The sequence below is a fragment of the Manacus candei genome, unplaced genomic scaffold (genome assembly GCF_025592945.1).
Source record: "Manacus candei isolate 608988 ecotype Guabito, Panama unplaced genomic scaffold, ASM2559294v1 h1tg000049l, whole genome shotgun sequence".
Classification (NCBI taxonomy): Eukaryota; Metazoa; Chordata; class Aves; order Passeriformes; family Pipridae; genus Manacus; species Manacus candei.
Window position 1 is genome coordinate 2,207,321 of NW_026138097.1, and position 27,994 is coordinate 2,235,314.

General features: G+C 39.2%; 1 protein-coding gene across 10 annotated transcripts; it reads left to right on the forward strand.

Annotated features, from left to right (window-relative positions):
- Positions 1–33: 33 nt before the first annotated feature.
- LOC127476172 (mediator of RNA polymerase II transcription subunit 1-like) lies at positions 34–27,980 on the forward strand. 10 transcript variants are annotated; one of them, XM_051798749.1, is made up of 18 exons: positions 34–480; positions 1,413–1,610; positions 13,551–13,654; positions 14,784–14,868; positions 15,232–15,286; positions 15,738–15,870; positions 16,914–16,942; positions 19,062–19,133; positions 19,228–19,302; positions 20,449–20,519; positions 21,344–21,409; positions 21,872–21,980; positions 22,672–22,796; positions 23,158–23,270; positions 25,114–25,309; positions 25,651–25,746; positions 26,181–26,289; positions 27,214–27,980. In XM_051798749.1, exons 3-18 carry the CDS (start codon positions 13,583–13,585, stop codon positions 27,533–27,535), a joined length of 1,728 nt encoding a protein of 575 aa, XP_051654709.1. In that variant the 5' UTR covers positions 34–480; positions 1,413–1,610; positions 13,551–13,582; the 3' UTR covers positions 27,536–27,980. The 10 variants fall into 10 exon arrangements, with proteins under 10 accessions (XP_051654709.1, XP_051654706.1, XP_051654708.1 ...); XM_051798746.1 differs by lacking the exon at positions 1,413–1,610; XM_051798748.1 differs by lacking the exons at positions 1,413–1,610; positions 25,651–25,746.
- Positions 27,981–27,994: the final 14 nt, after the last annotated feature.

Here is a 27,994-nt window from a genome sequence, read left to right on the forward strand (position 1 = left end):
CCCCGCCCGCCTCCGCCCCGCGCGGGGAGGGCGGTGTCAGGCGCCGGGGCGCGCAGGCGCAGTGCTGGCGGAGGCTGAGGGGGCGGCGGGGCCCAGGGTAGCGGGGCGCGTGCGGGAGGACCCGGTGCCGGTCCCGGAAGGAGGGGGCTGCTTCCGGGCAGGGCGCGCGCCGAGCGTGGCGGGGGCGGTGCCGTTGTGTGTGCGGCCGCGGCGGGTGACGGGCGGGGGGGGACGGGAGGGGCCCCCGCTCTCCGGCGCGCGCCCCCTGCCCGCTCCTGCCCCGGGGGAGTCATCCCGGTGCGGGGCCGTGTCCCGCTCGTCCCACAGCACCTGCTTTCTTTCACTGCTTCCTTTCACTTCCTTTGTCTCGGCCGAAACCCTGAAGGGAGGCAGTGAGAAAACATCGTAGCCCGATGTCTGTCCCTCCTGCCTGTCAGCTAATCCTCGATCTGGAGAATAGGCGAGGCGTGTCCTGCCGTGGTAAGGAGATAAATTCCTCACATCTGTCGCTAGATTTATAAACAATTATTTTTAGTGGGGCTTTCCTCCAGGGACAAGTATAAGCTGAGGAAACATTAAATAAGCTGAGTTTAAGGGTCACTGGCAGAAGGGAACATGAAGCACTGCGACTCTTAGAGGTTTGAGGGTTTTTTGGTTTTGTTTTTTTTTAATAGTCATGGACCACTCAGTGCATGGAGGATTTTACACATGCCAGAACGAGGAGATAATCCATGTTAATTACAATAATTGAAATAATAGCAACGATGCCTTAATAACTGTATCTGTAACTGCTAAATCATGAACATAAATGGGAGCTTTACATCATGATTTAAACTCATGATGTAAGTGATGTCATGGAACCTAAGCATAATATCGAAATTGGCTGCTCATTTTGAGTCTTTGGCTTTCAGGCTGTAACTGCAATATTCACAGACAATACAAATTATTTTGAAGGCTCCCCTCTTCCACATAATTACTGGACTGAAGGTAGTTTCCAAGTCTGGAAATTCCAGATTTTATCACCTCAGATGGAAAACTTTGATCTCAGTGTTCACCTCATGCAGCCATTGCACTCTGTTTGCAAAGCAGGTGCACTTTAAAATCTTCATTGTTTTCCTCTGTGCTCTGTTTTCTGCAATTTTTGATATCTTGGATATTTAGTCATTGTTTAGTACATATCCCTCTAGGATTTAGTTTCATTGGCCTCACATTTCAGTATGAGCTAATTTTTGCAAATTCCAGGTGCAAATCATTCTGATAAAAATACCAAATACAATCATTTACTTAAAGAAATGTTGGATTCTGTTAAATGGAGAGAGGAAAAAAAGGACAGAAGGAAAGGAAAGCTGGTAACATTGAGTCAACTAAACAGCCAAAAGAAGACACAAAATGTTTTTGGTATTTTGTGACAGGGAAAAGTTTGCATGCCAGCTATGAATAGACTTTTCATGAGACCATGAAAAGATTGGAAGAGTCTTTGCATGATCTTGTACACACGATGATTCAGGAGTCCTCAAGAAATCCTGGCCCAACTTCTGCAGCCCTTTGAGAATCTCTATACTGTATTAGTTCTTACTACATATTCCAGAACCCTTCCATTGGAAGAGTGGGTGATTTATAGTTAAGGTCTCATTAATGCTGATGTGTGCAGCCATTCAGTACTTCCTTGTTCCTTCAATACTAGAGCTAGTCCAAAACAGCCTTCGCCCTGTAAGACACGGTGTGGTTTACCAGGGCATTGCTAGCACCTCTTTCACTCTGGAAATGCCCCTATGCATAGAATAGTTGGAAGGGACCTTAAGGATCATCTAGTTCCAACACCCTTGCCATGGGCAATTACGCCACCCATTAGAACATGTTGTTCAGGGCCCCATCCAACCAGGCCTTGAACACCTCCAGGGATGGGGCATCCACGTCATCTCTGAGCCACTTGTTCCTGTGCCTCACCACCCTCACAATAAAGAATTTCTTGTAAGAGCTAATCTAAATTTCCTTTCTTAGTTTATAACCATTTCCCCCTTTTCCTATCACTATCTCACTATGTAAAACATCACTCTCTCTTTTATAAGCCCCCTTAAAGCAGTGGAAGGCTGCAATGAGATCTCCCCAGAACTTTTGCTTCTCCATACTGAACAACCCCAAATCTCTCAGCCTTTCCTCATAAGAGAAGTGCTTCATCCCTCTAATCATCTTGGTTGCCCTCCTTTGGACTCGTTTCTACAGGCAATGAATGTCCTTCCTGTGCTGAGGAACCCAGACCTGGACACAGCACTCCAGGTGGGGTGTCACGAGGGAAGAGCAGAGAGCGACAATCACCTCCCTCGACCTGCTGGCCAATCCTCTTTTGATGCAGCCCCAGATACCATTGGTCTTCTGGGCGAGCACACACTGTTGGCTCATGTCCAGCTTTTCATCCTTGAAAACCCCCAAGTCCTTCTCCACAGGGCTGCTCTCAATGGGTTGTTCTCCCAGTCTGGACTCATATCTAGGATTGCCCCAGCCCAGATGCAGCACCTTGCACTTGTACTTTTTGAACTTCATGAGGTTCCTATGGGCCCACTTCTTAAGCTTGTCCCCCTAGATGGCATCTTTCCATCTGTTGTGCCAAATGCACTGCTCAGCTTCATGTCATCTGCAAACTTGCTGAGGGTGCACTTGATCCCATTTTCTGCGTCGCTGATAAATTAAAGAGCACCAGTCCCAAGACAGAGCCTTGAGGAACACCACTCTTCACTGGCCTCCACCTGGACACAGAGCCACAATTCTCTGTCTGCATCCATCCAGCCAATTCCTTATCCACCAAATAGTCCATCAATCAAATCCATGTCTCTCCAATTTGGAGATAATGATGTCATGTGGGACCAGGTCAAAGGCCTTACAGAGGTCTGGATAAATGACAATCATCCCTTGTCGACCACTGTAGTCACTCTATCATAGAAGGCCACCAGATTGATCAGGAACAATTTGCCCTTAATGAAGCTGTGCTGGCTGTCTTGGATCAACTCTTTGTCTCATACCTGCTTAACATTGCTTGCATGAGGATCTGCTCCAGAGTCTTCCCAGCCACAGGGATGAGGGTCTCCGATTGAGCAATGTTTCCCTCTTTTCAGTCACTGAGGACTTCACCTGACTGCCAGGATTTTTCATATATGGTGGAGAGTGGCTTCGCAACAACATCAGCCAGTTCCCTCAGGCCCCTGGGAAGCATCTCATCAGGCCCCATGGACTTGTGGCTATTCAGTTTCATCAAGTGGTCTCAAGCCTGCTCTTCACTTACAGTGGGAGGGACTTCACTCCCCATTTTGCACCATGCTACTTGTTAATGGATGTGGCCTTTGTCCTTTTGATCTCCCTGTAGAGCTATCTGAAGACAACAAATGTAATTTTATTTTGAATTTTTATTTTGCGACCTAAGGTGCGTATGATAATGCAATTAAAACGAGTTTATAGTATACCCTTCATCTTTTGCTTGGAAGCGTCCTCTGGCACCTTGCCTAACCAAAGTGGAAAAAATGAGCTCTTTAACTCAAAACTAACATAAGTATTTCCATGAAAATGCATTACATTAAGAATTCCTATTCAATTGCTAACAAGTCACCACAGTGGGAGCATCTCTGCAGCACCTGTGATGTTTTAGGGTGTGGCTCTGGTTCATCAGTGTGAGAGTGCAACCTGTCAGAGGAGAGTAGGTGTAGCTATTTCACTCTTCTGACTGCCTAAGAACTTAGGGGTTCACAGCCCAAGGCAGCAACAGGTTTGAATTGCTCCCTGCTCTCTGGTGTTTAAATGCTACCATGGGTACCTAAAACCCTACGGGCAGTACTGTAGACATTTGCAATGTGGCTCTAAGGATGTAGGTAATGGTTGTCTTTTGTTATGTATTAGCATGTGTGCCAGTACAGCTCTGCATGTAAAATACTTGCAGGGAAAAATTACAAAGTGTAATTAGGCAGAGATGTAATTAATTGTGTGCTAGTAGTATTTGCATTATGTACTATAATAAAGCTAAGAAATCAACTGATACAAGAATTCCACTTATTTTAAAAAGCTAAAGATACAGTGGATATATCAGACAAAACATGTCCAAATCTTTGGGAAAAACATTGATGTGCAACTTCCGTTCCCACGGAACAAAAAATACTTGTTCCCTTTACTTTAACACACATTTCATAGCACACAATGTATATCTAAAGTATGCATAATTTAACACTGTAATTTTATCTTAGATTTCTGTTGACATGAATGAATGAACCACATTCTTTGGAAAACCACCTTATCATGCATAAATCATCCATTCTTCCTTTAAGAGCTCAATAAATCTTCCAGAGTGGGAGAGACTTCTAAGGGACAAAAGAGAAAAAGAACAAAACCATTTACTGGTTTTTGAGGGCACCCTCATATTTGAGCCCAAATCAATTACCCTGGCATGTGCTGAGTCTTGTGGGTGTGTGGGCCTTTGTGTTGTGAAGTATTGCTGAACTGAAATCAATACAGGAAGGTAGGATTTCCTGGTATTATGGTTAATTTCTTCTCTTTTATGCTGGTGGCACAACTGTATTAGAATTTATTAGACAACATTTTACTACCAATACATAAGGATGCATGAAATGTATTTGTGATTTAATGGAGTTTCTAAGTAGCAGGATGGATGAAAAGAAATCACCCAGCCAAAATCCACATATATTCTGAGGAGAATCACACACACAACACACACACACACACTCAAAAAGGAAAGAACTAGAAGCTTTTACCTGCCTTCAGTTTGTAGCAGTTGTGAGAAAACATAAGTAACAATGAGTGAAGAATATGCTAAACTATTGCTTGGCTAATTATCAACATACTCATACTTCTCAAGTTTGTAACTGTGTTTTTGTGTAAGGGCTGGTCAGGTTTTAAGGACATACTACTCTTGAGGTATGCCCAACTGGTATGCCCAAGGGCAGACTTGGGAGATAGCTCCCACTTTACACAACAGAGATCAGTGATGGCTGCCTTGAGAGGGTTGTGCACATACTGGAGGGGTCAAATCTCCCTCTGAGTGTGCCTATTTCGCTCTGAAAACTAGCAGGAGAATCTGATGTGACAAAGCTTATTTTGGTGCCTGCTGTTAGGCAGTACAGCTTCAGGTCTTAGGTGACAGACTACTGGACTGGGATTCAAGTAATCTCAGTTTTACTCTGTTCTGGTTTTGTCAGGGGTGGAGTTGATTTTCTTCATAGTAGCTAGTATGGGGCTATGTTTGGGATTTGTGCTGAAAACAGTGTTGATAACCCACAGGGATGTTTTAGTTGTTGCTGAGCAATGCTTGCCACAGCCTCAAGGCCTTTTCTGCTTCTCACGCTGCCTCAGCAGTGAGGAGACTTGGGGGTGCACAAGAAGCTGGGAGGGGACACAGCTGAGACAGCTGACTCTGACTGATCAAAGGTATATCCCATATGACCCAGACCATCTGGTGTCATGTTCAGCAGTAAAAGGTGGGAGAAGAAGGCGGAAGAGTGGGGACTTTTGGAGTGATGGTGTTTCTCTTCCCAAGTAACTGTTGCATGTGGTGGAGCTTTGCTGTTCTGCAGGTTGCCGAATACCTGCCTGACCATGGAAAGCTGTGAATTAATTCCTCGTTTCTCTTTGCTCGTGTACACAGCTCTTGCTTTCCCCGTTGAACTGTCTTTATCTCAACCCTTGAGCTTTATCACTTTTACCCTTCCAGTTCTTCCTCCCATCCTGCTGCAGGGGTGCAAGTGAGCAGCTGCAAGGTGCTTAATTGCTGTGTTAAACCACAGCATACTCTGACAGTGTCACTAATCTACTCTGCCAGTTCCTCCATTTCCTATCTCAACTTTCATCTGCCTTTTACATTTAGAGGTTAAGCTCTACAAAGTAGACATAGTCTTTCTTTCTCTATGCTTTTTCAGCACATACAACCCAGGGAATATTTTTGTGATGTTCACAGATAAGTAAATATGCAATACAGTACAGATTCTGAAGGCTACAAATCAACACACAGACAAAGATTGTGTGGGCAGTTGTTCCTGCTACTCTTGCTCAATGCAAGGACATCTTAATGTATCAGCTTCCTAGGAGCTTCACATTATCTGTGGCTGCCTGCAAACCTGTCACACGTGTACCTCTACACTTGCAAACAAATGCATACTCCCTAAAAAGTACCCATAGTGGGACAACTGTAATAGGCTGTTGGGTAATAAGATACTTGCATTTCCTTAGCGCTATTAGCTGTCCAAATGACATTCTTAGTATTCCATCTGAGCTAGTCATGGTGCTTAACACTTACAGCTTTCTTACCAGTTTGAAAAGGTAACCCACACCAAAGTGCACTGTGCCTATAAAGAAAGTGCACTGAAGTGACTTGAATAAAAAGGAATCCAAGAGTAATGATGAGTTTGCAGTCATTCATCTGGTCATTCAACAGAACTAGAAGAAATTATATCATTCTAGTGGTAGAATAGGAATCTGGAAATCTGAGAACTGAAGGTTACAGCAGAGTTGGTTCATAAGATATTAAAATAGACAAAAACATTTTAAGAACATGATTAATGAATTACCAAGTGTCTTAAATATAAAAACATTAAAATGTATAATAGAATGTGTATTTACAACAAGTCTTCATAGTTTAATTAGCTTCAATATAGAATGATGTAAAATTACTTCATGTGGAATACCTGTCTGCATGGCACTTGTGTAACATCTTTAACTGGCATTTATTGGGATTGAGCTCCTTTGTGGTATTGCCTTTCCTGAAAAATGTGCCCTTCCCACATACTATTTTACTGAAATCAGTATGTGCCACTGAGTGCTGTTTCTTTTTTTAGTCTGCATGTTATATAATCCATATCCTGATATATATTCAGTCAGAATACTTAAGCCTAACAATCACCTCCAAACCAAAATAGTTTTAAAATAGCTCAGAGCAGATATAAATTCATTTCTCTTTTCTGTTATGAAAATAACAAAAAAAAGGTAAAAATATTTTTCTAATCTTAGTGTTGTCTATATGATTATTTAATCTTTTTATGTATTTTCTGCTTTCCGTATCCTTCCTTTCTTATTGCTCCCATTTTTCATACTTTATATCATTTCGTACTTACTTCATGCTCTTTCCATGTCTTTTTACAGTCTTACCTATTGTGATTTTCTAGTCCCTTTCCCCAACTCTTTCTTTCACTGAAGGTTTCCTTCTTACTTCTGATGGCAATGTGCTAGAGCAAACTCGGGTAAGTTGCAGTTTGGTTTCTAGTTCTGTGGCCAGTGCTTCAGGAGTCCATTCCTCTCCCCATCTCTCTGTAGCCCAATCTAGAAAAGTAAGATAATTAAGCTGGCTCCTATGTGGTTAGTTTTAAGACATACTGTCGGAAAGCTCCTTTAAACACATTATTTTGTTTCTCTATTACACCTCTTCTCTACCTCAGTGACCACCTCAGTACTCATTATTTTCAGCTCCTCAACTAACCTTAAGCTCCCATTCTCCTCCCCTCCACCTCCCATCTTCTAACAATAGCATTTTCGATGTGGATCTTCAACACAGTAGGGGCATTACTAATTCTGCCATTTTGTGCAGATTATGTATCAGCTGCATTCACTTTATCTCTATCTTGAAGGAGAGCTGTTACAGCCCTTAAGTGATGGGTTCCATTGATTTCAGCTGACTGATGTCAGTAAAGAACATTATGATACTACAACACCTGATTTTACTTATAAAAATGAGTCTTAGAAAGATGAGAAATGTTCAGTTATGAATAACAGTTCTGGTGTCCTGTGAAATCTTGTAAATGAAAATGTGTGCTTGTGAAGCCAGCCCTCACATGTTCATTCATGAGGTTATTTAAGTCGTGGTTGTGTGGTTCTAGTGCCTTTGGGAAAAGACTTAAACAAGAACTACTTGGAAATTATAATGCTAATGTCAAGCAGAAATCACATGTTAGCCATATCTTGACTCTGTGCTGAGGAAGAGATATGCCCTGTCAGTGTTAATGCGTTTCTGCAGCCATAGTCATTTGCTATGGACCTATTTTTTTGTTTGTCTAAACAGCCTTTGGCTTTGAAGGATCTTAATCACTTTCAGTGAAGGAGTAGGAAACAGTCAAAGCCTGCCAGTGTTAAGTGCCTCAGACTATGGTGCCAAAGTGCTATTCAGTAAGTCATAAAATAAAATGGTCTCAGTCTATATGGCTGTAGTGAAATAAAATACAGTCACCAACATTCTGATGTTACTCTCAGGAACTAAATATTCACACTTCATAACTGTGGAGATGATGTAGAGAGTGAAGGAAAGATGACGGAACATATTGTAGTATTTATGGGTTGTAAAGTCTTAAACTACAGACCATATCAGACTAGGCTATGGGTCATAAAAGTTAAGCAGCACTGGTTTTATCCTGCCTTAGACAGAAGAGCACCTAGGATAGATAAAGGAATTGTTTGAATGCTCATAATTTTTGGTAAACACTGATTTGTGTTCCAGTTACATGCCCTATCACTGCTGATCACTCTAAAATCCCATGGCACTTTGTGAAAGAACACAATTTTACCTCTGATCTCATAATCACAGCGACACATCCTGCCATTCTAACTGGAACCACTGTTTTTCACTGACTGCTCCAGGCTCAAGTTCTGTATTTAGGCTTACTGTGGGCTGTTATGTAGCTGCTCTTTTCTCTGGTCAGCAGTTCAGCTGAGGGCTTCTGGAAAGATGCAATTCCAAGAAACTCCTGGAAGCAGGCCAGTGAAGATATACTGCTGGTGATTTATTTTGATTTTTATTCTTCAGATGAAAAAAAAAAATCAAGGCTAGATATAAGATTAATAGAAAAAAGCAACTCCCAGACCACCAAAAGAAACCAGAAACAAAAAAATATACCGATGTTGCACTGATTATGGAATACTTGGAGTATTTTCCAAACTGCTATGATTAAGATGTATTAACAGTAAGCAAAGCTTTCTCTTGTTCTGTAATAAATCTAGAGTATCTTCACTGAAACAAATAGTTTACTTGAATTCATGCAAGAATATGAGTGGAAAATATGTTGATTCTTTCTAAGTAAAACAAATTACCATTCTATGAAATGAAAAAATCATCAGAAGTGTTAGAACTATGAAATTACAAAATGCTATTTGCATATGAATCACAATGTTTGCAGGACAAGCACTTTGAAGCATATTCGAGTCAGGAATTTAGCAAGATGCAGAAAACCATGACACAATATGCCAAGTAGTAATAATTAATTTCTCAAAAGATGCCTGAAGAAGCATACCAGTTTTACCCTTTAAAAGGGGTAAGATAACCGGCAATTATTTGAGAGCAAGAGAAGATTTTCTCTGGGGACAACTTATTTAGTCACTGTGCACATGAAAGATTCTTTCAGGAACAGTTTTTGATGAACAGTCAGAGAGAGTAATCTAGAGCAGTGGGCATTCAGGATTCATGTGGTAATTCTGATTATCTTCCATACTGATGATAATGCTTGACCAGTTGCCTTTTTTTTTTCCCTATGAACTGACCCAGCTAAACATCTGTGTATTTAATATGCCTGAGAAGCTATAATTAGAACAATTTTTAATTATTCATCATTCTTCACTCTCCTCTTGAGTGCAGTAATTTGATATGATGGTTCTGAATACTGGAACAACACCTCATTCCAAGGAACTTTCTGACAATCCTTAAGCTGCTGTTTCTCATGTGCGATTTTAGCCAATGCTACAATTTTATGTAAGTGTGAAGGCTACTATTTGTCTTGGAATATTTGTCTTGTATGAAAATCTGGTACTGTCCCTATCCTGGAAAAATGACGCAAATTTATTTACCTAAATACATACATTTGAGCACAATGGAAAAGGCTTTTTCGTGTTTAAAAATAAAAGTGTATTTTAGGCTTATCAGCCATGCTGGACTGTGACTAATTAAACTTCAAGTTCTCTGTTTATTTGCAGAACAGCTATTATGCAGACAAGGTAAGCAGTGGAATGTTTCCTTCCATTATTTTGGAAGTGTTCTCTTCAAGAGAGTCAGCAAATAGTTTACTTTTCTGCTTGTTCAGGATGTGATCAAACCACTGGAGTCAGTATCAAGATCACAGAGACTCCAAGGAGCTCTGGATCTGGGCAAACATTTATGAAAAATACCACAAAAATATTAAGCACTACCAAGCTGTGGTGTGTCTTATGGGCACATACCCATTCACATGATCTGGACTGAGGTAACCTACTTGTTTTACATGAGGGATAGCACATGTTCTTGCTCAGCAGAAAACATTTCAATACATTGGTCAAGCAAACCTAAGCTAAAATACCTCCCTAGAAATGCTGAAAACATGTTTTAAAATGCATGCACCAAGTCACAGGTAAAGCTCATGATTATACCTATAGTCACTGCTAATGTCAGGTTTAAAAATAATGAATATTTAATAGTATAAACCAAGCCAATAATTTTAGGGAAGTGTGATCTACCACAAGTGTGGAATTACATCATTAATTTACTTGATCACATTTGTAAAGCTGCAATGCAAACATATTTAACTCTTTCATCTGCACTGACTTTCCCTAAGTAGTGTGCTCGACACTTGTCTGGAGACAAATACCACTTTTGTCACCTATCTTATACTTCTGGAATTCCTAGGCCCATGCTTATTTTTTTCTGTAATCTTGGTGAGGCTAATGAACTGTTTAGTTTCTACTCAGGTTCCTACATACAAATCCAAAATCACCTCTTTTATGTGATATGAGACTATTTCAGGCAGTGCCGCATGACTGGTGACAGCTGATAACAGAAAGTATGCTGAAAGGTATCCTGAAACACTGCCACCCAGGGTTTATGCAGGAGACATGCTCTTCTTGCTGTAGACCTGGCATTCCCCAGTGAACACATTTCAAGCTACTGCCTATACAAAGGTCCAGGATTAAATCTTGAACCTCCCACTGCCATTGTGGACTGATTCCTATGTAGAAGCAGACTAGTAACATGAGGTGGCCACAAAAGGATACACAAATATATATTCAGAGATGTTGCTGCTGTAGGGAGAAGATTCATGCAGTCAAAGCTCAGCTGGAGTTGAAGCTGGCCAGAAATGTGGGAGACAATAAAAATAGTTTTTTCGAGTATATTAATGGCAATAAGCAGTATAGAAATATCGTTAGAGGGCTGGGCAATCACTAACCGTATGAAGTTAAACAAGGGAAAGTGCTGGATTCTCCACCTGGGATGGGGCAACCCTGGATGTACAGACAGACTGGGGAAGCAGTGCCACAGAAAGGGACCTGGGAGTCCTGGTTGATGGCTAGTTGAATATGAGTCAGCAGTGCCCTGGCAGCCAGGAGGGCCAACCGTGTCCGGGGGGCATCAGGCAAAGCATCACCAGCCAGTCAAGGGAGAGGATTGTCCTGCTCCACTCTGAGCTGGGGTGGCCTCACCTTTAATATTGTGTGCAGTTTTGGGTGCCACAATATAGGAAAGATATTAAGCTACTAGAGAGGGTCCAAAGGAAGGCAACAAAGATGGTGAAGAGCCTTGAGGGGAAGCCGTATGAGGAGTGGCTGAGGTCACTTGGTCTCCTCCTCACCTGGAGGAGACTGAGGGGAGACCTCATTGCAGTCTACAACTTCCTCATGAGGGGAAGAGGAGGGGCAGGCACTGATCTCTTCTCTGTGGTGATCAGTAACAAAACATGAGAGAATGGCCCAGACTTGTCTCAGGGGAGGCTTACGTTGGATATTAGAAAAAGGTTCTTCGCCTAGAAGGTGGTTGGGTGCTGGAACAGGCTCCCCAGGGAAGTGGTCACAGCATCAAGCCTGACAGAGTTCAAGAAGTGTTTGCACAATACTCTCCGGCACATGGTGTGACTTTGGGGATGGTCCTGTGTAGGGCTGGGAGTTGGACTCAGTGATCCTTGTGGGATCTTTCCAACTCAGCATATTCTGTGATTCTGTGAAATAGAACACAAATATTAGAGATAGCTATATTACTTTTTTTTTAAACTCCTTCCACCTCTGAGCTAGACTAAAGGCTTCCATATGGAGTGCTTGCCTATTTTGCTGAATGACTGTTGCTATTATACCTCCCCCTGCCTTTCTCAGCCAGTTAAACTCAGTCTCTTTCTGAGAATACTACACCTTCTGAAAAGATGGGGACAGACATGCCATCTCCTCAGACAGATGTGGAAGAGAATGGCTGACAGGGTATGCCTTCTAAAAAGTAGCAGAGTTGATGTTGCTGTGCTTATCTAGCCTCAAGTTCAAACACTAACACCTTAGGACTATTTTTTTGAGACAGCAAGCCTTCTGCACGCCTGGAGTGCTGTAGTGCAGGTGCTACAAGTAGGAGCCTTGATTTCTTAGTGTGAATGGAGATACAGGGTGGGTTGCAGTTTTTCCGTCAGCATGAATGTATGGGTGAGTAGGAACATTAGTGGGGGCATGTTACTAAGTAAAGGTGCTTGCAAGAGTTAGTGGGGGTCTGTTGCTTCCCCTTTCTCCAGCTGGTTGGGGTGGCCTGATCACTATCCCTCCTTTGTGTATGCAAATGGTGTAGACATTCCCCATGCAGTGCTCCAAGGGACAATTCTTTGCAGCTTTTGTGCCTGCTAGGTCAAAGAAGCCCTTTGTAATATTTCTTCTGGTTCTGTGGGGCAGAGCAGAGTGGGTGGCAGGCTGCAGGGACTCAATTTCTTGTTAATAATTTTGGAGTTTTCCTACCTGTCTCAGGTGTATTAGGAAATTCACTCCAGGTTTATTCCTGATGGAATTAATGGTTATGGAAGTACCACATCTCAGCAAAAACTTTCTTTGTACCTCTGGATTCTGTGTAAGGCCAGAAGGAATATTTATAAGGAGACAGGTGATGGACTGAAAACATTCTTTCTCCTGGCCCCATTCTCATTCTGTCCCAATGAAAAAAAACCCACACCAAAAAACACATTGCACCTCTGCATTGAGATTATCCTCTGCAAAATCATGGGGTAGTTTGGGTTTGAAGGAACCTTTAAAGGCCATCTCCTCCAACCTCCTTGCAGTGAGCAAGGACATCTTCAACTACATCAGGTTGTTCAGAGCCCCGTCCAACCTGGCCTTGAATGTTTGCAGAGATGGGGCATCCACCACCTCTCTGGGCAACCTGTTCTAATATCTCAACACCCTCATCATAAAAAAATTATCTCTAATTACAATGAGCTCGAGGTGGGTGTACAAATCTGGATGTCTCAAATCCAAGGCAGGGCCTTGGTATTTATTAAGCATACACATATGAAATTTTGCATAGGTAAAGAAAGTCTAATTGTTTAACAAGCTGAAGACAGGGCTGCATATCTGTATTTAATATTGAGAATACTTGCCCATACAAAATCTCCCCTACCCATTTTCTGTCAAAAGTCTTACAGAAATTAGATATTTGTGTGCAGAATTCAACAAAAGATTTTCTTTCTACCTCCTCCTTTGAAGCATAACATCTATGACCTTAGCAAGGTTTTATATTTTTCTTCCTCCTACATTTCTAGATGCCAATATAAATACATGCCATTATATTTAGAGAATTTTGACATGTTTTTCAGGTGTTGTGACAGCTATTTCTACAAATGCTTTAATGGAGCAGTTGTGTTTAAAATACCAACAAAGGCCATGGACTGAAACGCTGAGACTTGTTTATTTTTGCATGGTAAGAATCACAGGTTAGGTGAGAAGGATATGTGGTGTAAGAGCAGGTTGTCAAGGTAGTTAAAAAACTGCTTGACTTTAAAAAATAAACAAGCAAAGCCAACCAAACAAAAAATTCAACCCAAAAATAAGCGAAAGAAAACCCCATCAAAAACCTAGTGCCTAGTATAGCTTGGCTCCTGATTTTTCTTACAACAATGAATACAAAAATTTTCCTGACTAATTTTAACACTTTGGGGGTTGCTTCTTGCATTATTTTAACTATTCAAGAGTTAGTGCTGATTGTCTAATACTTTAGGTTGTTTTCCATTCATTCTCATTACCATATTCATGGTCTGTAAAGACAATTTATTGCCCATAGGACTGGGAGAAAATACTGTTTTTTAGGAACTGGTCTGAAACCTGCTATCTAGACTTTCTCCTCTTGTGACGTACTTTAAGTCACTCCAGGCTTCCTGCCCTTCCAGTAGCTAATTTAAGAATCGTATTTGTAAAAAGCAGATTAGCACAACTGCTGTGAGCTTAGTATAAAAAGTCTCATTAGTTTCCATGCTTCTTTTTATTAATGCTTAACTCAAGCCTTGCTCTGAAAACAGTGTCCTGAATTTGAACATAGTGAAAATTCTTCAGCAGTGAATGTTCTCTGTGAATTGAAGTGTGAAGTATGAGAAGTTTTCAGACAAGAGCTTGAAGAGAAGCTGGGAGAGTTTGCTCGCTACTTAAGTGCCTATCTTCAGCTGAAACTTTCACTATACTCTAACCAAGTACACCTGTGGCACTTAATGATCTCTTCTATTCGCTCAGGCATATTCCTTCTAAAATGAAAACACAAACAAGTATTTTCTTAGTTTATCTCTAGCATCACAATGAAATTAGCTAACATGTCTTGTGATCAGCTCAAAAGAAAAGGGAATGGAAAGCTGCTCCCTGCTCCAGAGGCATCTGGTATGTAATCACTACACAATAATGTTTTCACAAATCCATTCAGTGCTGCCTCTTTAGAGATGACTACAATCATAGGTAAACCTCTGTTTGACAAAAACAAATAACCAGTGTTTTGTAGTACTGAGAATCCATGCTGTGTCTCTTAGCTAGTCTTTCTCTGTCTCTTGTTTTCACAAATGTGCTAGGATAACCCACTGCGAAGGCCTGTCAGCCATGCTCCAGACAGTCCATTGCTTTCTTGCATGGAGAAGATAGAGAGGACATTACATGGTAATGAGCTGTTGGATAACTCAAAGTGTATTTTTGCGTTCTGTGGAATCTCCCCATCCTTTTCTGTTGCTGATATTCTGCACAAAGGGGTCAAATGTACAAACACAGAGGTGGATATGAGACAAGGGACTTGTAATTCATTTTTGGGCTAAACTTTCAGGTGATAGCTATTCTTAAATACTGAGAATAATCTCTACCCAGCACAGCACTTATTAATCCTAGAGTAATAGTTGTCATTAATAACAAGTCATTCATGCAACGCTATTTTCTCATTACCTAAATCATACCATTTAAAGCAGGATAAAACTGGTTCTACTTCTTGCTCACTGCAGTCTGATTAAATTGCATTTCTGTTTTTTGCAGCTAAATCCATGTTTTCTGTGATGAATGCATTGGAATCTTTATCCAGACAAAAAGGGTAAGTTTGTTTATGAATAAATGCAAATGAGCAAGCATGGCCTCAAGTCCAGTGAGGAATACCATCTGGATGGCTTGTCAACAATATTATTTTTGAATTGGTGTTCTAATGAAGTGTATTACTTGGAACTGGCATAACTGCCTATTTTGTTTAGCCCTTTGTGGAGGAGGTTGTTGGGTGAAGAGAGGACAGGAATGCCTAGGTCCCAAAGCTGCAGACTGAGCTTAATAGTTTTCAGCAGATCAACAGGATAATGCAAAGAGCAGAGCACAAATATATTGCCTGGTTGGGTAATTTTCAGAAGCTGAGCTAAGGAAGTTATTTTTGAAGCATCCCTGGTGTCTCTTCCCACGATCAAGTGAACTATCCCCATTTCCTTTCTTCATGTGACAGAATTTGTAGATATACAAGCTTTTTTTTCTTTTCCTTTTTCTCTTTTTCCTCTCCTCAGACTTAATGTTCATGTTAGTCCCAGTGGGACTGCCTGCTACATAACATCAATGATGTTTTATTTAGAAGTTCAGCTGGAGAAGGATGGAAATCTGATGGACGTAAAGTTGGCTCACTTTGGAGAAGCTCCTGTGGTAAAATTCATTTTCTGCCTCTCATCTCCTTGTAGTCTCTCACCTAGCCTCCAGCTGCCATGTCAGAAAGGCTTTGGCTTCCTTTTGGTCTTGTCACACCTGCAAGCCTGTACATGACACTAAGTACTTCTTTAGGCATCTGAATCTCTCGCCTAGACTTAGAACTCGGTTACAAATACTAAATACTCTAGTGCTAAATATTATGGTAGAAGTCAGCTGATGTGCCCACCTTCCAAAAATTTTGTGGTATCCCACCTAAATATTTGTATTCTCATTCCTCAGTGTTACCAGTGTACAGTAAATAACAGGTGTTTTAAGTATTTTCCTACTAAGGAAATATATAATCTCAATGGATGTCTTGGAGCTATTCTGTTTTTACCTTCTTTAAGAGTCTGTGTATTCCTACTAGTGGGGACGTTTTTCTTGAAAAATTTCCATTATTCACAAAATATCACCCTGAAGTTCACATACCATGTTCCTCAGTTGTTAAGTGTTATAGACAGTCCTTCAGATCAAAGATATAACAAGCTGTTGGGGGGGACAGGGATTATAAAGTTTGGTTTTTATCAGTAAGTATCCAAAATATTACATTACTTTGAAGTTAACTTTGTCCTTTATTTTTAGTTGCAGTCAGCCCAGGCATTTCAGATTGTTCTGTTTAACCAGCACAGGGCTGTTGATCAGTGAGTGCTGGATGGAAATGCATACCCAGAGAATTCTAGCACTGTAACAGCCAATAAAAGAAAAACTGGGCTGGCTAAGATGCATTTGGGTTTTTTTTCTAGAAAGAGATTTACCAACAAACTATTTCTATTAATTTTATCTTCTTTCACAGAGCCTTTGTTCTTCCAATTATTAGAGTAATATTATGTTTTAACTATTGTACTGTTAGTCTGGTTTTTGTGTGTTGGGGTTTTTTTAAGCTAACCATTGAGCTACTTAAAAGTAATGGGGAACAAGCTTATCATTACGAATTAAATGCTTTTAAGAGATGCTTCACAAAGGATGGCAAGAATGATGAAATTCCTCTCTTATTCCTGTAGGTTTGTGATGACTTGGTGCAGCTTCTAAGGTAAACAATCATGTGCAGGATCTCTTTTGAATGGAAAGGAATACCTGAGCCTTGAATGGTTTCACTGTAAAAACTGAAGAGAAAAAATAAAAAGAGAATCAAGAACCAAAAATATGAATCCAGAAAATGACAGAACTGACACCTTTTGGGATTCCATTTAAGTGGGCAGTTGCTTCCAGTGCTCCATATTGGAAGTTGGTGGTCATTGTATCTGTTATAACCTGCTTCCGATTTGTAAATTCAAGGCTAAAACTGTAGCAACATTAATTTTGAAAATATACTCCAGGCACTACTTATTTCTCAAGTCACTCCACTGAAAACAGCTAAAATGCAGCTGTTTCAATGGAGAAAGGATAAAGAGTACTCCCCAATACATTGGCTCTAGTTGCCAGTTGAACACAGCCTTTGAATACTGGCATTGTGTTGATTGCAAGAATTACAGAACTTATAATTGAACCCATAGTTTTGGTAATGGACTGATGATGACAATTCAGAACTGGCAGATTGACAGATCCAAACTAGATATTACTTTTCCCTTTCTCCTTCCATCAAATACTAAATAGTCTTTGTATTGTCCTTATGCAAATGTTTTAAATTACATGTCCATCAGATTTCTGTCACAGCAATGAAAGCAAGCTGGTATTACATGGCCTGAGTTTGTTTGCGAATGCATAGAAGAACGTGTTACTTGAATTTTCTCATGTGGTAGTAGGGCACTATATATACATTCTTTTATCATTATTACCATGTTTTGTTCTGTCTGAATAGTTGCTGTTCCAGGTCAGGCCACCACTTTAAACATCTATTTAGAAATTCTCTAGCCAGTATGATCACGGTTCCAGGTTTTACTAATAATAAGTATATTTAAGAAATTGAATTCTTCTGTAAATACCTTGGCAGAATAGTTGAAAAGGAAGGTAGAGAGAGAAAGAATATCATTGACCTTGAGTGTTTCATCTCTCTTCTAAGTGGACCTATTATGCATTATCAGTTTTCCCAGCCTTCTCTTTCCTCAGAAATTAAGTTATATTAGCTTAATGGGTATCAACAGCTATGTCTTAAAGCTTTAACTTGCATTTTCCTAGATTTTTGACTTCCAGTGATGTTAACTGCTGGAAGTTTGGCTATGAGCGAATATCATTACCAATGGTACTGTAGGTACTACTTGTCTGCCCTCCTGGTTTTGTTAGGATTTGTCAAAAAGCACAAGTGTACCTTCTACACCTTTTGGTGTAGTATTTTATTTGTTTGCAAGGCAGCTTGTTTTATGTGTAATGTTTCCTGTGAGTCTCAAAGTAACTATGAAATCACAATGAACCAGCCAGCTAATGCAGAGTCATGCAAGAGCTGAGTGACTTGTTTAGGTTCCTGTTTTGAAAGGATTTGTTCCAATATGAAAGTCCAGGCAGGCTTTTTTTGTCTCTGGTGATCCACGTTGTAGCTGCATCTACACAGGTCTTCTTGAGTACAGCTGTTGGCATGACTGCAGCACCAGAGAATCTACTAAGACCTGTAAAACTCAGTAAAATCTACTGAAGCAGGTGAGTTAATACCTGGTGGGTTAGTCTGAGCAGAGCTCCAGGCTATCACAGCTAGTCTGTGATATCTGTGGGAATTCTGGGTTTTGAGCAGTCTGAACCATTCCTTCATAAACCAAGCCACTTGCCCCATTCTTTTTTTTTTTATTATTTTTATCAATTATATTGAGGGCATCTCTCACAAGGTGCTGCGAAGTGCAGCATTAATACAGTACTTGGTATTTTGATGAAGAGAACAATGTATACATGAGGCATTAAGGGAATTACAAGCTTTATTGGAACATCAAGAAAAGTGTTTTGCAACTGATGAGCTGTCAAATTTTGTCTCATGTGCATTTATTGCTTTTAGTAGTGCCTATTTCAGTGGCAGTTTCAGCTACAATCACAATGCTTCTTGCAACAAAAACAAGGATTCACATTTCCTGGTATTTTCTAAGAAAACTGAAAAGCAATACTGCTACTTGCCAGATCTGATAAGGAGGAAGCACCTCTGAAATTATGCTTTTTCTAGCAAGTTGCATATAAAAGAGTTATTTTCCATCTCATTTAGTAGTGTAATAGCAATTATTTCTTTTTGTTAGGATGAAGAACTATGATGCCTTTGGAAAGATTTTAGAAGACCTGTCAAATATGTATCAAATTCCAGGAAACAGGTTGCAGCTAGTTTTTACTTGAAAAACTTTTAAAATCAATAGCCTTGCATTTGTTTACTTACAAAAATAATAAATTGTCTTCTCTCTCTCCCAGTGAAATGAAAGCTAAGGGATATCTTGCTTTGCAGGCCCTTGAAAAAGACCTTTATTCAATGTCTCTTCTGGACAGGTAACTTAAAGTCTGTCTTTGTCCTTTCACCTACACCCCTTCATTTCACTAAAGAACAAGTTAACCGATCTAATTATATAGAACGATATGGAATGCTAATGAGTTTTCTCCCACTGGAAAGCTTGAAGCCTTTCTGCAGTTTGTCAACACCAGGCATGCCAAACAAGATCTACTGAACTCCTGTGCTTTATCTAAGACTTTCTGGGAAACTGGTTGGTTGCAGAGCTTGGGTGTGTGTGTGCATGTGACCACCCACTGGGAGCAAACAGTGAATCTGAAAGTCAGCTGTCATGTTTAGATTGCCCTGTGGCAGAAGTAAAATATACCTTTTAGGGTCCTGCTGTTTGGGTATCTCAGTTTGTGCTCAGGTTTTAGATCAGGAGTTGTGGATGCCCTCCTTCCTTTTCTCATTTCTCCTTTCAAAGAATAGGATTACAGTGGATGGGGAACAGATTTTTCTAAAGCCTTGTAATTGTACAAGGTTTTTCATTCTTTTCAGAAAATCAGAATTGAGGGCAATGTTTTTCTTCTGGATTTTTGAAGTATCTTTTCTGATATTTTGCCTATTAAGTACTCTTGGCACGTATAGCCTTCTTGAAACACACTCTTGGTTTATTTTTGCACAGTGTTCCCTTATGAAGCATAATAACACTGTGAACTAATATACTGTATCCTTGCTGGTCACTGATCTCAGTAAGTATTATTTATGAGTTAAGTAGATTGTTTGTCCCATCTGCAATGCAGAGCTTTAGTACACAGCTATGTAAATGTGTGGCTGTACGTATTCAGCTATATGAACACATCTGAGGTTAGAGACTGGTTCTGTTTTAGTTTATCCAAGTTATCTCCTCATTCTTTGCTTAACCAATTACCACTAACACTTTTGACCCCCTTCATTTCTGATAAATAGTACATCAAAGTACAACATGAAACAGCTCAGATACAGGGTTGAAACTGGAAGCCCAAGTCCTAGAAGTAATGTATGATTGGAATGATGGTGTTTGGAAGATGTCATAACAAATGGAGACACAATCCACTTGCAAGAAAGCATCATCTCCCTTTGATTAAGAATACAAATTATGGTTTACGTTAGCCTAGCTAGCTCTGTAGCGCAGGAAACACTAATCAAGATGTGTTTTGAACTAGAACACAGGATGTAAACAGAGTTACTGAAATACTTCATGGAAAAGTAGGACACCTGGTGCCAAGAACCGGAGGTGATTTTTTTCTTTTTCTCCCTCTTTTCCCTTTTCTGAATTCAAAGGATTGTAATTAAAAAACCCTACCAAGTTGATCTTTGTTTACAGGAAAGATCCACTATTGTAAATAAAACCTGCTGTAGGGACTTATTGTGCCTGTATTCTCAGATAATGTACAGACATACAGAAGGAGAAAATACAAGGAGGCCAGGTGGTTTATCAGCTGCTGCAACATTGACTTTGCAGCAGCCTAAAAGCAAAGCCAGCAATATTCTGAGGTTAGGTGGGAAACCACAGTTTAGAGTAACCATGAGATGACAGCAGCAGTAACTGAGAGAATGCTCTGGTTGCCTAAAAGGCAAATATAGCCAGTTGATAAGTTTTTTGGCTCATCTGCACTGTCAGAAGTGAGCTTTAGCCATTAATGTGTTCAGAAAAGTACTTCTAATACATGTTGCCACTATCCTATTGTACAGTTTGTGTCCCTTATGTGAATGTCCCTTATGCAAGTAGTGCAACTTTCCCTTTTATTTTGGAGTACTCACTGAAACCTAGAAGTTCAGCTAATATTTTTAAGGCTGAACAACAGGCTATTGTGCAAGAGAAATTAACTTAATCTGATGATTTCAAAGATACCTGATGATTTATACACAGAAGATTTAGCTCTTATATGCTAAGAAAATCCTGTGATTTGAACATAAATTGTAATTAGAGATGTACTCTTATGAGGAATCCCCTCTGCCCATCTACACTGTTGGTTTTTTTCACCTTTGTTTCAAGGTATTTAACGTATTTCCTCTGACCTTTGTAGTAAACATTATTTTTCTTTTTTTATTCCTCAGGAACTCCTATGAACATTGAATTTTACATTTCTCCCTATCAAATTTTGGAAGCAGAACTAAATCCTGGTAAAGCTAGAAAAGCAGAAATAACTGATAAGTTTTTCAGTGCTACCTGTTTCATTAATGTTAATTAATGAAACTAAGAAATAAAATTCTAATTTAGTAGAACTATTTATGAGATGCATTTTAGCACAATTTTAGTGTCCATCAGGAAACTACTTTCCATTTCTTGGATATTGACTCAAATTGTAGTGATATCACACAAAAAACTGCCTAATTCAGCATGAAAAATAACCAGTGATGTTTTTGATCTGTTTCATAGTGTGTCTCAAAAGAAGCTATTGCTGCTGTCATCTTTGGGCAACTCTGGCTTTTTGGGTGTGGTCTGTGCAGACCACGGACTTCTCTCTGCCTGCATCACTGTGGCTGTCAGTTGGACCTGACCTTCAAGGACCTTGCATGTTTTGCATGCATAGGATTAATCTACACTGAAAAGAGGAAAATAATGCAATTCTCTTTCTCCCTCAGGTTCCCAGGTTTGTGGAACAAAAACAGTTGTAACTATTGAAGGCACTGATATGCTCCACAAACTTCCTCTTTCTCCACTAATTGTAGATCCTCAATCTGGAGAGGACAGGTGAGGCTCTGGACTTTTCTCAGTACAGAAATGGATTTACAAGTCACCGGCGCTAACTTTAGCATAATTTAGATTTAGCCTCTGCTAAAACAGGCAGCTCTGTTTTATTGATTGCATTATGTTCCACAGCTAAACTTTCTATAATCTGTGGTTTCTACAGTTTTCCCAAATGGACTTTAAAGGTATTGTGTTCATATTTAACTGTGTCAGTTGCATTGAACTGTGGATTTTGAAGGCAGAGCAAGCCACTGGAACAATATTACCTAACTTCCTAGTATTCAACAATCAACTCCTTCATAGTTTCAGAGCAAAGAAAGCATATATTGAAAGATACTACACCTAAAATATACAAAATAGTTTGTTGTCCCACTGTGGGTATTGATACCTTATTTCTCTCTACCTCAGTGCTGGCTGGAAGGAATGTCTGAAGTAACTTTCCAAAATAAAACACTTTGGAATGATTTATAGCAAACATCACTCAGTTTCAGGTGTCTCATTTTTTCTTTCTGCCAGTTTTCACATTAAGCATGTTTTAATATGTTAAAGTTGCATTTATAAAGCAAAACTTTTCTCAAGTCAGAAGTCTGGAATATAATAAACTGCTAGGGACCCGATAGTGGCCTTGCACTAAGAGTTCTTGGTATGGCAATTTCTGTAGAAAAACTTTCATTATGACAATTTTTTTTCCCAGCAACCCTGCTTTTTTGCAACTGACTGATGAACTCAGCATGGATTTGCCAGCTCTTTTTGTGCTGAAGTTTCATCAGCCTGTTCCTATGTCCTCATCCAGTATTGAAGATATACACAGGCTCACAGGCATGTTATAATTGTTTTTTAAGACTAAGTACTTCTGTGCGTTGCTTATTTGCTTTTTATTTCCCAGTGTTAATGCTGCAAGAGGAAAAAGTTGTTTTGGGGGCAGAACACAGTCTGTCTTATCAGCTGAAGTGTAACATTTTAGCAACCAGTGCAAAGCGCAAAAGTTCTAAGAAAGACATGACAATTACGGACAAAGCTGTTAAAACACTCTACCTCAAATTCCCAATAGCAAAAAAAGGGGAAAAAGAAAAGAGATCAATGGTTTTGTCTTTTCAAAACATTGCTTCTGTTTTTAATATTAGCTTTCATAACCTACAGTCATATCCTAATTGATAATAAAAAAATCACCTGGTTTCAGGAATTCAGATTTCTGGCTTGAAACTAGCTCCGCTGTATGAGCTAATTGTTTGGTCTGCTCTGAAAGACAAATGCAGTGAAGAGTTGTCTACAAATGAATCTTGTTTCTTTGTGGTGAGTATAGTGGGCATTTGACACACACTGCGCTGTTGTGCAAAATATGTATACTGAATTATATTTCCCCATAAACAAGCAATGTAGACTTACATTGTTCAAGTAATTATGAAACAATATTAGATCCTTTCGAGTAAGTGAGTTTCTCATCCTTGTTAATGAAACACTGTGTGCTTGGCTCCTGAAGTCACACTCATTTGTGTGTAACCTAAATATTTATTCTTCTAAAAATTGCTCAGAACTTTATCATTAATGCCTTAAAAAGAAAGAAACTTATTGGCTGGTGTGAGAAGCAAGTCCCAAGAAGGTACTTACCTAGATTTTTGAAGGTCTTTCTCATGCTGTATGTCACACTGTTTTAACAAATGAGATTTCTTAATTAGATAGCACTGAGAATACTGATTTCTTTTAAAGGGATTGGCAGGAAGAAAACTATAAAGTGTTAAACCAGCGATGTCAATTGCTGTCTAGAGACAAGGTTGTTTAACTGAAGAAGGCTTCCCTTTTAATAACTCCATTATTAAAAATAGTCAATTAGGCTGCATTAGATGTAAAATTTTAGAATAGAAAATGGTAGCTGAGATGCCTTCTTGCCAGACTTACGTACAGGGCAACTACAAGACAATCTTCAAAGATCTACTTCTTTGTTTGCTAGGTAACATTAATTTTGCAGATCATGGCAACAAAAGAAGAGGGTACTTTTTTTCTGTTCCACTAGCAGTGTTAGCAGAGCCCATTGCCTTCTTAGTTCTTGGACTTTGAGGTGGTAGTACAGAAGGTAGTAGTAAGTTTACGCTATGCTAAAGTAATGTTTGGCAAAGCTCTTATCTGTAAAACTGGTAAGATGAAATTAATCTTTCACTTCTATTAGATACACATGAAAGGCCCTTTAACTTTTCAGAAATTCCCTAAAATATTAGTACTTGCTGGGAGATTGTTTTACTTCTGAGTTTAAATATTTTATTTCTAGAATAAATTACAAAATTGCACTCTAACCTTGAAATAAGTGCAGGGGAAATCCGTTTGCTCCACGAACACACAAGGAAAAGCTCTTTTATTCTGCTCTTCAGTTTTTCTTAATGTAGATCCTGCTAATTAACAGCCCTGCCCTGTTCTTAAGGTGATAGGTCTCATTTGGCATCTTGAAGTGGATAACACAATATTGCACTTCTAACTTTGTCACAGAATCACTGTCAATGTGGACAGGTGACAAATTTTTCTTACTATCACTTCCTCCTCTACCAATGAATCATGAGGAGATATTCCAGCAAAACATGCTTCTCCAAAGAAAGTAGTAGTGATGGAGGGAGGAACAACGTATGATGTTTGAAAGAGATTTCAGGCAAAACTGCTATCCTTTTTGTGCAACTGTCAAACAGCACTACTATGGTATTATTGTGAGAGTAAATCTTGGTTGATAGAACATATTCTATCACATTTCTGTTTCTACTGTTGTAGAATATAACAGTGTTTATTATTATTATTATTTAGTGTTTATTATTATTATTATTGTTATTCCAACTGTTATAGAATATTTTCTCTAACATTTCTATAGCCTACAGGGCTCTTAAAAATAGTTGGAAGGATTGATGGTACTTGAACTCCTGACCACTTGGCTCTAGGTATATTCACCTAATTTGAATGTGTTTGGGAGGGACAGTGGATCTCATTTAGCTTCCTTATCTAAGCATTATATTTCTACTGAAATGCAGAGACATGATGGACATGTAAGAAATGTATATTTCAAAATTATTATTGTTGTCAGATTTTGCAGTTGCCTGTTAACATCAAACTTTACTTTCCTGTATTCAGTGCTTGAAATATCACCATATTTGTTGCTTAGTCTCTTCCAGATTGCCCAAAGCACTGTTACTTCATAAACAAAGGCTCAGAAAAATCAGATTTAGCAGGAGCCTTGGTCAGTAAAATCCCATTTAGCCATCCAAAGTGTGTGCCTGGTGTAATAGAGATTCTTCGACATCAAGTGGCATATAACACTCTTATTAGCAGCTGTGTCTCTGACAAGCATATAAATGAAGGTAAATTGTGTGGTTGGAAGTGATGGCAGAGTATTAGAGAGAAAGTAGGTTCTAAGCTGGGTGTTAACAGATTTTTCTGCTCCCTTGCCAAAACTGTCATTACTTGTGAAGTATTGTAAATGATAAAAAAATTCTCAACACTGTGTTGCATTTTTTTCTTTTTTTGTTGTTTTTTTACTATCTCCTAGGCCTGACACATCTATAAGCATAAACTAAGCTGTCAGAGTAATGAATAATTAGATTCTACTGCATCAGTATTTTTTAAATTCTGGCATATGTTTCAGCCAAAAAGAGTCCAGATTCAATGGGTGGATATCACTAAACAGTAATTTTATTTCTAGATGATTCAGAACTGCTTTACTTTGAAGTGGTACCACACAGGAACACCAGCTTTTGTGTCTTTTTCCTTCATCCTGTGAAAGAGAATTTAGCCTGTGGTATGTGTGGAATAATTGATACCATCCTCTTTACTCAGCTGGCAAGGGACTTGGTTCTATCTAGGCTCTTGCACTATGCTTCTCAGTAACAAGTACATTCTAAGGGCCACTCTCAATGATGTGCAGGCCATGAAAAACAGAGTTGCACCTGTGTATAAAGTGCTTACTAAAAGGTATTCTGAACCCAGAATAAAACAGAAAGCAAATGAAAATATTCAAATCCTGTTTTGTCTTGGCCTGCATTTAATTAATAAATGGTAGCTTCTATTTGTGATTTAAATGTATTAGGAAAAAGCATGTCATGCAACTGTGTTGCTGCAAACCCCTGTCCACTGACTTCAGTCTTACATCTCTTCAAGCATCAAAATAAAAGGATGGTTTTCAATGTTTGTAATTATTTCAAAACAAGCATTTTTTGTTCTGTTCCTTCTTAGTGATGATTGATGTTATAACCTCCAGAGAAGTCCACTGTCACCTTCAGTTAAATCCTCAAGATCCAGCTCTAAGTTGTAGTGATGATTTCATAGCAAGAGCTGTGAAGAGGTAAGTAGTTTTATTTCGTAACAGTTGGAATGAACATCAGGTGTCCATTTAATGGAAATACCATGAGTGTTCATAATGCCATACACTCAGCAACTGGAAAACTTCACTCAAGGAAAAGGTTGTAATACAGTAGTAGGAATAAGTTACTTCACTGTCTTAAGTATCTCTTTCAAAAATTTTAAACATTAATAGCGATGAAGTGTTTCTAGTAGAAAGACTTTTGAATGAAGAGTTTTATCGTTTATGCTTTTCTCTTTTATAAATATGCTTTTCTGAAGACACTAGCTGATGACAGTCTCATGACTAGTATAACTTAGAACAGCATGGAAAGGTCTTTTTACACATCTACCTAATAGCAAACAGTGCTTCTTTTCAGAAAAAGTGCCATAAGTATGCATACTACTATTATCTGTTTGATAACAACAAGATCAATGTAGGCTGGATTTTGAACCCAGCTTTAAACTAGGTAGTATTTAGTTGAAACTAGGTAGTATTTAGTTGGAATCATGTTAAGAGTGGGGAAAAAAGCTCCTTCAGTGTAGACAGTGTTTTAGAAAAGATATGCTTTCTACCTGTCTTATACAAAACATGAAAGTTACAAAACTCAGCAAGAATGAATATATTTCAACATTATTAGTTTAGGTTTTCATCAGAAGCACCCTTATGACTTTTTTTCTGACTAAACCCTCCCACTCTTTCAATTTGCACCACTAAGTTCAAAGATCCAGCACTGTATTTGTTTCTGGTGCAGCACATGTAGTTTATATTGTGGTTACAGTGTAACACCTGGTTTTATGAGGCAAAAAGATGCAAAAAGGTAGAGCTGTTTTTCATTCTGGTGTCAGCCACAGTTTAAAAAACAGAAGTACTTTAAAGAATGGATGCAGTCTGCATTAGTGACTAATGTGTCATTTCCTTCTTCAGCTGCATGTCAGTCCCAGTTGTCATGAGAGCTATTTTCAGGAATGCTGCCAAGGTGAAAGCTGATAGCAAAACACAAGATATGGATGTAGACACAAAACAACCACATGAACCGCCATCTGAGCAAATTACAGATTCTGATAGTCTCAAAGAAAGCCCTTCTGTGGCTGGTCAGCATGATTTGGTAGTGACAAATAAGCCAAGTATTACAGACAGCACAGAAGAAAATCTCTCCACAGCCAAACTGGAAACTCTGGGTGATAACATGGAAAAAAGTAACCTCTCATCGAGAACAGAAACTTTGTGCAGAGTGGAGGAAAATTAATTCCATAGCTAGTGTAGAAGCTGTTATGATAGACAAATAAAATCTATTGTTTGATAAGCAAAAAGAAAAGTCTACTTAGTAATTTGTGAAAGGTGTTTCCTCTTTGCAAACTACTAAATATGTAGAAGTAATACCCTTGAATTTGCATTTTTAAACATTCAAATTTGGAAAGTCTAACACTACTCCAGTAACCTTTATTCTACCACAATATGGAAGAAATCTCTGTTTAACATACATGATACAGTCTATAACACGCACATACACTTGTAGAAAAGTAATGTTTATCCATGTCAGCATTATGCTAAATAAATGGAGAAAAAGTTACTTGAATAATTTTGTACAGACACAATTAATGCAGACAGCCCTATTTGTCCACTATTTCAGAAACAGGTTCAGTAACACTCTTAACTGCAGTTTTGTTTAACCCTAAAGCAGAAGAGGTACTGAATGGCAACCAAA